This window comes from Amphiprion ocellaris, chromosome 14 (genome assembly GCF_022539595.1).
Source record: "Amphiprion ocellaris isolate individual 3 ecotype Okinawa chromosome 14, ASM2253959v1, whole genome shotgun sequence".
Classification (NCBI taxonomy): Eukaryota; Metazoa; Chordata; class Actinopteri; family Pomacentridae; genus Amphiprion; species Amphiprion ocellaris.
The window spans coordinates 16591861-16605966 of NC_072779.1; the positions used below are offsets into that span (position 1 = coordinate 16591861).

At 39.3% G+C, this 14106-nt stretch overlaps 1 protein-coding gene and 1 long non-coding RNA gene across 2 annotated transcripts; one reads left to right on the forward strand and one right to left on the reverse strand.

The window, feature by feature from the left end:
• Positions 1-4776: 4776 nt before the first annotated feature.
• LOC111584681 (uncharacterized) lies at positions 4777-8569 on the reverse strand. Its single transcript, XR_002747746.3, has 5 exons — positions 8490-8569; positions 6695-6823; positions 5397-5463; positions 5263-5325; positions 4777-5150 (listed from the first exon to the last, which is right to left on the reverse strand). It is a non-coding gene; the product is annotated as an uncharacterized LOC111584681 (long non-coding RNA).
• Positions 8570-10710: 2141 nt separating this feature from the next.
• LOC111584703 (N-acetyllactosaminide beta-1,3-N-acetylglucosaminyltransferase 3-like) lies at positions 10711-13274 on the forward strand. The gene is made up of 2 exons (XM_035940861.2): positions 10711-10718; positions 12149-13274. Exons 1-2 carry the CDS (start codon positions 10711-10713, stop codon positions 13272-13274), a joined length of 1134 nt encoding a protein of 377 aa, XP_035796754.2.
• The last annotated feature ends 832 nt before the right edge of the window (positions 13275-14106 follow it).

Here is a 14106-nt window from a genome sequence, read left to right on the forward strand (position 1 = left end):
GCAGCAGGTAGGTGGACCAGATGGCTTCTGCAAAGTCCAGGTGTTGCAGCAGCAGAAACAGGCAGTGAGTGTTCCAAAGTGAAGAATTGAGGATAGGAAGACAGGAAACCAGTCAAGGCATGTGTCACTGTCAATGATCTGATGGTCTTAAACATTTAAGTGAGGGAAATATTCAGAAAAAAAAAGAATTTCAGAAGGGGGCAAATACTTTTTTTTTTTTTCTCCACACTGACTGTCCTCATTTAGTCCAGGATGTCATGTTGACAACATCATCCACCTCCCTTTGTTATTTCTTAACTCCACCTTGATGACACAAAGTTGGCAGTAGAACCGTACCAGGCAGATTTTTCTTAAGATGTTTTCTAACTGACGTCTCAAAGACAATAATTTCTGAACCAGACTTCGTCCTCCGTTTCTCACACAGTTCCATCTTTTACGATAGATCAGTCGAGAGACACGGACAATCAGCTCAAAGGCTATATTTAGTATCATATTTAGTTCTGCACCAAATACATTTTTATGTTCTGCCAGATTACTTACTTTGTGATTGAACTTTATTAATACTACACAAAATCAATGTTTTGTGGTAAGACAGTGATATGTACAGATAAGTGTTTAAAAAAATACAATATTTTAATTTGGCTAGAAAACAATTTCATTTTAATCATTTGATTACTGTAAAACATTCTCTCACGAACCTCTATGATTTGTTTTTTTGTTTTTATTTTCGTCAAGAAACTCAATGACATGAATTGTGAGGAAGAGATGAGTCGGTTTGCTGCAAACATGATACAAACACACCTCAAATCCACGGTGAACAAAGATATTTCATGTGATGCCAGTTACACTGCTGCCACCTGACCTGCTACAACAGGATCCATCACATTCATAGAACAGATGTGATGTCCCTTCTCTGACTTTTCATGAACCTCTCAGGTACATTCTGGTAATTTCTCACCCAACTGCATAAAACAAGAACAACAAGAAAAGCACTCAGAGAGCGCAGTTCTCCACCAAGGCTGCTCAGTCGTATCATTTCCAACGGCTGAAATCTTGAAAAATTTGTTGGCAGAAATCACGGCACTGTAGAATGTGGCCATTTAATATAGATGTGCCCACAAACAAAATGACCTTGCACTGACCATAGGCGTGTGTTATGCATGTGTACGTTATGTACAGATACCGAATAGTGTGACCTAAATATTTAGCGGGCAGCGGGAATTGATGGGACTCAGAAACACCCCCATTTAATCAATTGTTCCATGTATCATTTCTGACGGGTAAGTCCTGATAAGTCCACAATGATCGACTTGTAGTAGGATCGCAATGATGTCATTGTCAGCAGGCAGTTGATGTAGCCTTGATGATGTCACTTGTTGTCATAGTTACAGTGACGCCATGCCACTGCCTCGCAATGATACAGAAATCTTTAACAAATCCATGAATCCAGACTACAAGCCGCATCACTGCCAAAATCTAATCAACTGGTCCTCGTGTCATTTCCAACCTTTCCTGAAAATTTCATCCAAATCCGTTTGTCCGTTTTGAGCAATGTTGTGCACAGACAGACAGACAAACGTACGCCAATCGTCACATAACTCTGCCGTTCCTTGGCGGAGTAATAAACCTCAGATAAGAATTTCACATGACAACACTTCTTGGTGTGTACTATTTCCAAGTCAAACCCAAACGTACACTTGCAATGGTCAACTGTCTGATGGTAATGGAAATGTTAAGAGGTGTTTCTGTCTTCTCTCACAGTTACACACTGTTTGAACTGAACATTTTTCACAAAAAGTGAAATTATTACTATAAACTGGGAAATTTAAGGTATACAGTAGCTCACACGTTACATACAGATAGGTAAGAAACAATGTACAAAAGAATATGTAATAGCCATGCAAATTGTGCTGGTTGAAGAAAAAGCAATAAGGTGCCTAAAACGCTGGTATTTACAGAAATATGCAAAAAAAAAAAAATAAATTTACTATTTACAATAAGGTCCAAGTTACTGGTATTTGCAAAAAATAGAACGTTATGAGAGTACAGAACACAGTAAAATAGTGTTATAAAGTACAAGGTGCAATGTGAAAAGTAGAACTAAGGTATATATATAGGGGCACTGTGGGGCATGGGTCCTGGTGGGCCCAGGGTAATTGTTTATTTCACAGTTGAATTGAGTCACTGAAGTTCAGCAGCCAGCAGATCAGGTCATGAGTCACTGCCCTTGACCGAAGTGCTAAAGTGCATGATGGCCATAGGGACATAAGATTTCCTGTACCCTTCAGTCCTCACTGTAGCTGCTCCTCTGTCCAGCCAGGATGCTGTACAGAAGATGGCTGTTGTTCAGGATGGACTGCACTGTCCTGTGTATGCGTCTGTCAACCACAGTCCTCAGCGAGTCCAAACTCCTACCAAGCACAGAACCAGCCTTCTTCGCAAGCCTGTCCAGCCTCCGAGTGTTCTCCTCAGTGCCACCCCAACAGATCACAGCTTAGAAAAGAACACTGGCCACCACTGAGCATTGTGTTTAAATATATGAAGTTTAAGAGTTGTAAAATGTGCAGCTGTCTAGTTAGAAATAAGCTGGAAAAATAAATACTTAACCATTTTCCACCAAGAAGCGTGTCTGAGGTAAAGATAGCCTGGGTCAAAAAAGAAAGTCGATAACCCCCATCATGATACAGATTATCTCTGATTGGGGTTTTAGGCTTTGTTAAACCAGCTAAAACAAAAACAAAAAAGCCTGGCTGTGTTAAACTTGTTTGATAGTACACCCCTCTGGTTATTCAGTCACTATCAGATGTGGGTTACTACGAAGCTGGAACCTATTTTAAATAGCAGCCCTTCTTCTCTTTTCTAAGTGTCTAAATCCTCAACTCTGAGGATGGGAGTGGAGGAATCCCATTGGCCACTCTAAAACTGATACTGTGAGTCAATTTTAATTGCTGAAACCCTGATTTCGAAGTTACAGTGAATGCCCAGCTGTTTGTAGGAGTCTTTCCTCTGAGTTTAAGAAATACCTGCAGGATCAAGCAGCTTCAGGAGCCATACGAGCATCTCCAAGGTTCATGCATTATGCACACAATGAAACATAACAGACACATACAACACAACATGACAAAAATGATCTGTAACACAGGGTCATCAGCTACAGTTAAATCATTTGCAGCTAAATCCTAAACTCCATCTCAGCTGGATATTACTTCAATGTAAAAGTCTGATCTGCTTAAAAAGTCAAAATATTTTTATGTCGTTTCACAACATCACATTTAAAGCAGTGACATTAATATGGCTGCAAAGTGACCTCTCTCATCATTAAAGCAACCACCAAATACTTTTTGATTTGCAGGATACCAATGAGGAGGCTCAAAATAGAGAAATGAGGTGGACCGCAGGGTTTTTGTCTTTTGGGATTGTTGATTTTGAATAAAATAGAAATACATCTGTGTGTAGACTGTGTGATAAACAATTAAAGAGCAGACGATATGTAATTTCACTTCTACGAACTTTTTGTGGCTTCTCAGGCTACATAGAGTATAAAGAACAGTGTGGTAAGATACTTGTGAACTGTGGACTTCTCTTTTTAACTGTAGAAAATGCTGATGAAAGTTTGTGACACAGCCTCAAAAAAGTTGTTCAAGAGGAACCCGTTACAACTCAGTAGTCTCCAGTTCAAAGGCCTTTCTTTTTCCTAACATCTAAACTTGATCCTTAATACAGAACTAAATGCAGTATTTGTTTTCAGTTCAGTTTTCAAACCAAACAACATCCCTTGATTCTTTGGTTACATAAGTTGTTTGCAGTGGTTAAAGAACAGTGTAAAAAACGATATTTTCAAAAACAGTAAGAATCAATCATGACCTGGGTCCGTTTCACGAAGCAGGTTTAGTGAAAACTCTGAGTTTGTTAACCTTGAAATGAGGGAAACTCAGAGTTTTCCATTTCACAAAGGGAAGTAACTCAAACCAGAGACAGAGGGGTAACTTAGGCTCTCGGTCAGTTACCGTAGTAACAGACTATGAATCTAACCTGGTCGGGACCAGGTTTTTCTCAGTAAACCTTGAGTTTCTCTCTGTCTCCGCCCTCTTTCAGTCACACACACTATTTGAGTTCCTCATTCATTCAGTCAGCAGGCGAGTTTTTGCGAAGCCTAGTTCTGCCGTCTGTAAATGTCATGTCCTTTTATTAACGATCCAGTGGATGAAGGAGCAGCATTACTGCACAGAGAATTAAATATTCGTCAGGAGATTGTTATCAGACCGCGCATAGATGTTCTCGCATTTCCGGACAACTTTCTTTTTGAGCGGTACCGTTTCACGTCACGGTCCATAATCTACATCCACAACCTCATCCGTCCTATGCATTACAGGAGAGTTTGATGGCCTTCTGCTGGGTGACAGGGGTTACCATGCCAACCCAGGCTGATGACCTCATACCCTGACCCTGAACCAGGCCCCCAACAGAACTTCAACTGGGCTCACTGCAGGACGAGAGCCTGGGTGGAGAATACCATAGGCCTGCTGAAAGCCCGTCCCCTCAGGGTGACCCCTGAGAGGGCCTGTGATATTATTGTGGCATGTGTTGTTCTTCATAATATTACCACTATTAGAGGAGAGCAACACTCTGCCCTACAAAATGAAGACCCAGATGATGACCCCATCCACCTGCCAGCTATCCAGGACAACAGAGCAGTCAGAGACACTATATGCAATAATCACTGCAGAGTTTAAGTCACCATCATCACCACCACAGCAGTGAAATAAACACATGATACACATTTCATTTGGTCTTCTTTATTTCCTACAAATAAAAGAGCTAGTTTAGTTAATGTTCCAATAGTTAACATAATTCACCTGTGACCTGCATCCACCTCTAACTTGTGCTCCAGTATTTCAATTTCCAGATCTGCCATCCTAATCTGGTGGTCCAAATATTGCGTTTCTTTATCTGTTTTTTGGATTTTTGTCAGCAAGTGCAGTTTGTAAATCTGTTTTACTGATAACTGGGAATACACAGAGGACATTAAATTATACAGTTGCACATGAATTCCATGGACTGAACCTCTGGTTTTTACTGAACATCCATCTCACTGTGTCAGTCTGTGCAGTGGAAGTTGAGGGACCATCCTGCTGCTGCCCAGCCATGCTCTGTTAAAAAGGATGAGAATGTGCAATACTTCAGTGTAGGCTAAATATCACACTCTATATTCCACCAGAATGTTAAGAAATGTGAATGGGAAGAGAACTATCAGTAACATACCTCTGTATGCCTTTCTGGATCCCTCTCTGTAAAGGCAGCAGATACAGTTTCATCCTCTTCATCCTAGATGAGTGATATGTTTCAGTGGACTTAAACTACCATTTGGCAAAATCTTTGGAGTATTGTCTACTTACAGTTACAAGGTCTGTTGTGGTGTGAAGGGGCTCCACCAGGCAGATAGCACCATCAGAATCTGTTGGGCTAAAAGAAGAAAAAAGACACAAAAGAGAAATGAATATTTGTATGAACATGCTTTAAAAAAAAATCTCTCTCTCTCTCTCTGTCTGTCTGTGTGTATATATATTTTGTTGGCTGAGTAGAAGTCTTTGTTAGTTTAAATAGGCTTAATTATTTAACAGAACATGATCTGGATGCAGACATTTAGGCTGTGTGTGGGATAAAACCACTGCACAGTCAAACAGCCACCTAATATTTAGGCTACTTTACAATGTAAAACATGATCAAAATGAGGTACGTCCATGAGATTGTGCTGACGTCTTATCTGTTTGAACAATGATTTTTATATTTCATTTTAAGCTGCTGCCACGTGCACTTCTCCCCCGCAGGATTGCACCTAAATAAAATAACTTGATAGGCTACCATTCAAACAGTTTTCCCCTGTAATATTATTGTGATTTAAACTTACGCATTGACCCAGGCAGCAATGTTCTCCCACGCCATCTCCCTCTCTTTTGCAGCTGCAGGTGTTGCACTTCTTTCTAAAAACGTGTTCAAACTCGCTATAGAAGCGCATTAAGATTTCCAATTCAAGCGGTGTAGTCCTCCGCCTCCCCGTTGCCATGGTGACTCGTCGAATCGGCGCTCCATTGATACCGGCTTTTCAGAGTTGTGTTATGCGCTTAACTCCGGGTGAAACTACTCCGAGTTGATTAAACCAACTCAAATCAGCCGTTCTGAAACCCAAAACTCACAGTTTCCTATCTCAGAGTAGATCAACTCAGAGTTCAGGGTTACACTCAGTTTGTTGAACCTGCTTCGTGAAACGGACCCATTGTGTTTGTAAAGATATTTTTCACAGATTAAATTAGACTTTTAAGTGTCAAACAACAACAAGCAGCTGGTTGTTGCTGGTTATAAATAATTCTTTTAAAGACATTTTTAAAAGCACTCTTGACCTATTCATTGTGTTGCATCAAATGTTTAAGAACTTTTGACAAAATCGTGGTCTCAGACTCAAAACTTCCCCTGCTGAGGCTTTACAGGGAGCAATAAAATGACAAAATGCAAAACTGAGCTGGAAGTCATGATGAATTAGAAAATGTATAATCTGTATTTGTAGATGTATTTATCTCTCTTAGAGATTTACACAGAGAGTACACTTCAGATACTGTGGCTCTCTATAGATCTTCTGATGTTGTCTTTGGTTCGGGAGTGGCTTGATATTATTAATGCAACAGTTGCAGCTCCTTACCTAAACACGTCTGTGTCTCCTGGTCTTTGAAGCACGGATTTCAGCCTCAGTCCTTGTGAAGCTCTCCCAAGTTCTTGAATGTGCTTTTACATGGCAGTTGTTTCAAGGCTGCTGTCATCCCTGATGCATCTGAAAATTAGAGGATTATGGAAGGGATTAGATAAATTCCAGATGTGAATTCCATTGAAACATTGTGGAAGTTGAAATATGCAGTACATTCAAGAAAACCTCCAAACATCAGGAAACTGGAGAAATTTTTTCTGGAACAGCGGTGAAACATTTGTGCTAGCTGCTGTCCGGGGAACTATTATGCAAAACAGTACCGTAGTTATTTCTGGCAATACTAGCCTCGGAGGTACTTACTTTTTCCACATTAGAATAGTGCATCTACTGATATTTTTGATGTAAAACGATATCTAAAAAGCAAATTGATGTGGTGTTGTTTAAGCATATCACTGTATCTGTACCAACTGTTTCAAAGAGGACCAAATGCTTGTTTGAATTTCCATGTAATTTCATTATTTTGTTCATGCCACTGTTTAAAGATTTGGGTTCTCAGAAATATTCTTAAAATGTTCAGTTCGTTGTCATTTTTGGTCTTTTTATGAGGTTTACTGACAATTAGAAACATATATCCAGACAGGCGAAGCAAAGTTTCAACAGATGCTTCTTGATGTCATTGTAACTCTTGAACAGAATAGAATAATACTTTACTGAGCCTTTATAGGAAGTTACTTTGTAACAGCAGCATGTTATGAAGCAGACAACCCACAAACCTGGTTGGTTGGATTGGCTGAATTCAAAAAATCAAAGAATCTGAGGAACATCTGAGGAGCTGAAGCTTGTGTTACAGATTCTGAGGCATTATTTCACTTGAAAACAATGTTAAACGTTCACCTTCTTTATGTCAGTTGTAGAAAACACCATGGCTGAGATTGACCCTGGTTTCTGCACAATTTCTTGCATGTGCTGGTGAATCTCGTTTTCTTTTTAACCTATTATTGTATTTCAGAAATCTTTGAATGAAATACAAATAGTTCGTCCTATGAGCTGATGCAGAAAAGCAGCTGCAAGTGTTACCGGCCTCCAGCCTAGGGGTGCCTGGGCCGGTAGCGTTGTTGCTTCACAATTCTCAGAAAATGTGGAGCAGTAAGGAACAGACACAATTATCTGTGTGTGACTGCTGCAAGTGCCATTTTATTCTGCCACTTACGTGGCCAAAACACATTTCTAAGACACTTAATTTCAAATCCATGGTCATTTCTAGTCATCTGAAACATATTTATGCCACACCATGTACATCTCATCCACATAAACATTAATTAACATTAACCTATGAACTCATCTCACACGGTTCTTACAGAAAATGCAACAATTGCAAGACCACTGCAAAATCACAAGGCGGCTGCCATTCATGCACTACAGCGCGACAAACATCATACAAACCTACTCTATTTTCACATACAACTAGTAACAAGGCAACAAAAGACAGAACGGGTGCTTCAGCATTACATCAGGTTTTGTTAGTGTTACTTTGTAAATCATTTATCTCACAGTATTCATAAACCAACACAACATTTCCACACATTGTGACGTCGTGGCTAACGGCTAACTCAGACACACATCGTGGTCACTGTAAGCTAATGGCTAGCTCGGAATATACCTTGTACACAAACCATGGTCAAACTCCGTCCTCAAACACTTAATTTGTACACCAGTAAACCGAGATGTTTAAACAAACTCGAAGTGAAATACTGGCTCATATTTAAGTGATTTAACATCACGTTCTACGTACCTGTGGAGCAGTAAGGAACACACGCAATTATCTGTGTGTGACCGCTGCAAGCGTCATTTTATTCTGCCACTTACGTGACAGTACTTCAGTGGTGTTTCCCTTACTGGTCCTGGCACTTGGGTGACACCTACTGTCACAAAAAGGTTATGACAGTGACCTTTTGACATTCAAATCTGATTGAAAAACAATTAATAAAATAGCTCTACAACAATGTATTATTGTGTTTTTTTTTTTTTAAGGGGGTGTGTCAGTTTTTCTATGATACTTTTAATAGAGGCTTTTTCCCATCCTCTACACAAGCACTGCCTTCTCCCACTCAGCGGTGCAGTGTGACCCTGTTCATAGTGGATGTTGCACTCTCAGTGCCACTGACTTGTGCTTGGAGGAGCTGAGCATCCTTTTGGAGGAGATTGTTAATTGAGATAGAAACATGGATGAAGGAGGATTACCTGTTCCCTGCCTGCTTCTAAAAAAGTCATTCAAATAAAAACACCACAGAGCCCCCTGCAAAATTGAAAATGTGGTCATTAGGCCAACGGGCAGGACATTTCATCTACAGCTACAATATTTGGTATTTGACCGCTGGTTCCCAAACAATGATAAACATGGCAGCACTGATAATAATTTATTGCCTACTACTCCTTAACCAACAATAACACAACAAAATTCATCCTAAGAACTAAAAGAAAAAACTGAAAAATCTGCAAATTGAAAAAAAGAGAAATTGCACAAAGAGAAGCCATAGAACAGTACATCTAGGGAACCCCAAGTTGCAAAGATGTCCCAACCCCATAACAACGGAAAATGCTGCTGAAGTAAAACATGGCCCCACATTTCATTCTCGTGAAATTCACATCAACATCACGGATATGCTTATCGCCAATGGTGGTGTTTAATGTTCGACTCCCCAGATGCACTGTCTTATAAGAGGCCAGAGGCCAAATAGCTTCGGAGCTTACTTTAACATCATTTCTTCGATAGCCCTATCTGATTAGTGAACAAATACAGTGAATAAAGTGGGTGGTCAGGTACCACTGAGTCTGTTCCTGGGACGACTTAACATCAAGCTATGAGCTGGCACAAATGCTTTTTCAGCTGACGTTTCCCTGCTCCTCTGTCAAATTTGGCAGACAGAACTGAGTCAGCCGACATTCCTTCAGTCTCCTTGGTAACTGACTCCCACCATGACTCAGCCTACTACCTCCATCTGCACGCCTCCTGTCAATTCTCACCTGCCTGACCAACCTTCAGTCGCCATCTGAGCCGCCTTACAGGTTTTGCCAACCTGTTGACCGAGTACTTTTTCTGTAATCTCGTAGTTGAGCTTTCCATCCATCTTTAGGTTTCCTTTCCTTGTGTTTTCAAGTGTTAAATGTAGATTCCTAGTGTTTTCTTGGGTTTTCCGGTTTGGGTAACTCCTCATTTGGATAACTCCTCTTACAACTTTTGCCTGTCCCTGGATATTTTTTCCATGTGCTGCTTAGTTGGATTTACTTGCCACATAAATTGACCACCAGTGTAAGACCTTCAGCTGTTGCATTAAAGAAAGTAATTTTGGACTTTTACTTGGTTTCCTGTTTATTGAGTCTAATGCCAAACTTTCCAACTGCAACACAAATAATAGCAAACAGCTATTAATGACTGAATATATAAAGTTCTTGAGAAGTATGTATTTTTTTTTAATAGTTTTAACTGGTCATTGATAAATAAGATGCATCCAAAGTTTAAGGAATGATTTACAAATCATAATCTGAGTCTGAACAACTTTTTGTGAAGGCAACTGACTCATAGCCGTATAGACATCCCAGACTTAAATGTGCACATTTATGTCATGCGCATAAATATGTGCTTGACTCCTGATAAAAACATTTATTGTATATTAATTTCATTATAATTAATCTCATAACTACTTGTAAATATTAGTTTCAGTTTTCTAAAATTGGGTTTTTACTATTCCAAGTTTCAGTGAACTAAAAAAATTTTTGAGGGTGTGTGTGTTTGTTACGGGTTGTGGAGGATTGTGAACCCAAGGTGAGCGCACACAGAGCGTTTTGGGAGAGTGTTTTCTGCCTTTGGTTGCCTGAAAGGCTAAACTCAGGGCAGCAAAAGGTGATGCTAAAGGAACCTTTACATTACCCGTAGCTACCTGAACTACTGTCACTGTGACCACATTGTTTGTGGATGAACAGAGAGAAACTCACCAACTCACTGATCTACCAACATGCTCAGGTAATTACTGCTAAATGAATTTCTGTGAATATTATAGATAAGTTCTAGATATATTATTTTGTTTTTGATGTGAAAAACATTAACCTCCCAGTGAACACAAGATTTCTGGTCTAAATTCTGTATATTTGCTGGAACAATTATATGTTTTTTTGTTAGTATTATTGTTATTATTGTCATTTTTGCTTGTTTTGTTTTTTTCCCAGAATTTTGCCACGATTTATGAAACACAAAAGATAATCTAAACTAATGCAGCTCACTCTCCTGTATTGTGTCTGGTTAATAAAGTATTTGCGTAATGTTAAATGACAGCATTCATATTGTTAATCAACTTCGTCTAATGCTGACAATCCAGATTTTTTTTCCTCAACTCAGTTATCGGAAAACTTCTACTTTGGTCAGTGAAGATGAGAAGAACAGCTGACACTGTGTTAAAATGAGTCCTTTCTTTGTGTATTTGACGGTTAATAGTGATGTTTCTTGATAGTTTTTCATCCCTTATTTGACAGTACAGTATGATAATACTAATTCATGTCACACATGCATTAATGCAATGTATCACTGCTTCAAACTGTACTGAATGCTACAAAACAAGAAAAGTGAGTTTTTCTTAACGGAAGAGTTGATGTTGAATGACACAGGCCAGACTAGACCCTGGACTTGACCAAGTTTTGTCCATTGTATTTTAAAAAACATTTAAAGAAATAATAAATGGTCAAAAAGTCCATGGTGCAGGCATTGGCAGAGGAAATCCTGGATGTTTTTTTTTTTTTTTTTAAATAATCTGTCCAATAGTTGTTGAGACATTTCACTCAGAACAAAGGTTTTGAACCTTGGAGAAAAAATCAAGGTGTGACCTGAGTTATTAGGATTCCCGCTTAGATCACTTTTGTGTACTTGAATTTATTCAAAATATATGCTGACAAAGCATGCAGTTATTTCTTAATTTCTCCATCTCAGATGACTAATAATATGGAACAGAATTTTAAGGGTAAACACTCAAAGAGGTATAGGTATTGCTTATAATATAAGAAATGTAATGCTTTATATTTGGTCTCCTGAGCCAATGTATTTGCATAAATCAAAAAGGACCAGCCAGCAGTCTGTAATGTTACACACAACTTTCATTTGTCCTCACTATAGAACCATAGCAGTTTTCCCTCAATAGACTAACACCATTGTAAATATTGAAAATAAATGTACCAAACAGTATTTGTTTCAATTGATTCACTAATTTTGTCTTTGGGTGCCTGAATAAACCAAACTGATCACTGATTTTTAATGAATTACTAAAGTTGCACAAAATGCTTTGTCACTTGCTATAAATGAAATCTGTACTTCTTGCTTATGTTCATCTAACTTAAACTCTAAATGCTGTAATACTACTCTTAGAAATATTATTTCTGATGAATAAACTGTCTTTTTTATTGCAGCATTTCAAAGAAGAATGTCTCCATTGCCACTCCCTTGGTGTTGGGAGTTCTTGTCTTGGTGGTTTGTTTTTGGTTATCTGAAGATCTGACTGACTACAAACACATCCTCCCTAAAGCAGATGTGAGAAAATCTGTCATTCAACCCAAGTCACCAACCAGAAGTTCCACTCATGAATACTCCTGGACAAAATGTCAACAAAACATATCTGCTGCCATCGTCCCTGGCTTCAGCTCACTTCCTCATCATATACAAGACTTTCTCTACTATCGCCACTGTCGACATTTTCCCATGATACTGGATGTTCCTGACAAATGTGGAGGAGCTGATGGATCTGCAGATATCTTTCTTCTACTGGTCATTAAAAGCTCTCCTGTAAACTACGACCGTCGAGAGGTGCTGCGTAAAACCTGGGCTAAAGAGAGATTGCAGAATGGTGTGTGGATCCGAAGGATCTTCATCTCAGGAACGACAGGTGATGGTTATGAAAAGAAAAGACTGAACAAACTCCTCAAACTGGAGCAGCGTGAGAACAACGACATCCTCCAATGGGACTTCAGTGACACATTCTACAACCTCACCTTGAAGCAAATCCTCTTCCTAGAATGGATGGACAGAAACTGTCCACATGTTCGCTTCCTGATGAACGGTGATGATGATGTTCTTGGCCACACAGACAATATGGTTGCATATCTAAAAAACCTGAAGGACAATGATGGGGGTAAACACCTCTTTACGGGACATCTGATCCAGTATGTGGGGCCCATTCGATCACCAGGCAGTAAATATTATATTCCAGTTCAGGTGCAGGAGTCAGAATTCTACCCTCCTTACTGTGGTGGTGGAGGTTTCCTGTTGTCCGGCTACACAGCTCATGTCATATACAGCATGTCCCACACCATCAGCATTCTTCCCATGGATGATGTTTACATGGGGATGTGCATGGCCAAAGCAGGACTCGGTCCAGCCTCCCATGCAGGAGTGAAGACAGCAGGGCTGCCTGTTCCTGCAAATGCTTATGATTTAGACCCTTGTTATTTTAGAGAAGTTCTGCTTGTTCACAGATTCCTTCCACTTAATTTGTATTTCATGTGGAACAGTTTACATGATCCTAATCTGAAATGCTAACTTTAGTAGGTACGCCTGTATAATCTAATGTAATCCATTCCAACTCAGACACTGGTGACACATCTGACTGTGGACGCTGACTCCTGTGTTCCAGCAGCTTCTAATTTACTGCAGACCTGCTATTTGGTGATTCTTAGTTGTCTCTTAACCATCCAGACTAAATATCTCTTTGTGGGTATTTCTTGATCAGGGCAGTGGCACAACTGTAGCATGCACTATATACTTGATTTTAGGATCTGTAGCTGCTTTAAAATGGGTCCAAGTGACTTTTGTGATTTGTTCAAGTCACTTATTTGCTTTCTCAGATCTGTGCTGACTCCTCAGACTTTCCCACTGTAGTGTTAGCAGAGAAGTGTGATGAGTGTATCAAATGGGCTTTATTTAAAGAGGCTCAAAGGAGTCAACAGCTATAGCCAGTTGTTATCACTCAAGAGAAACAAAGAGGCCATTCCACTAAGAAGAAATGAAAAAACAAATGTTCTATATCACCAAAACAGGTAATTCAAGTTGCTGTATGTATATGTGTGACCCAGCAGATGTTATCATCCGTCCAGATTACTGAACCATACATGTATGCTTGTTTTATGTGACAAAGACTTCTGTGTTTCAATAATTCCATCAGAATTATAGGAGTCACTGTAAACTCAAGATTGCTGTTATATACATGGTCTTTACAAATGTAGGTAAACTTTGGTTCACAACTGTATCTGATTACAGCAAAATATGTGGTTGGTCAAAATTCTTACTATGCACCAGTACAAGTAAAGAACAGATGACTTTTGGTAATAAGGAGCTAAAATTTTGTCCTTAAAAGGGACTTAAACTGCACTGT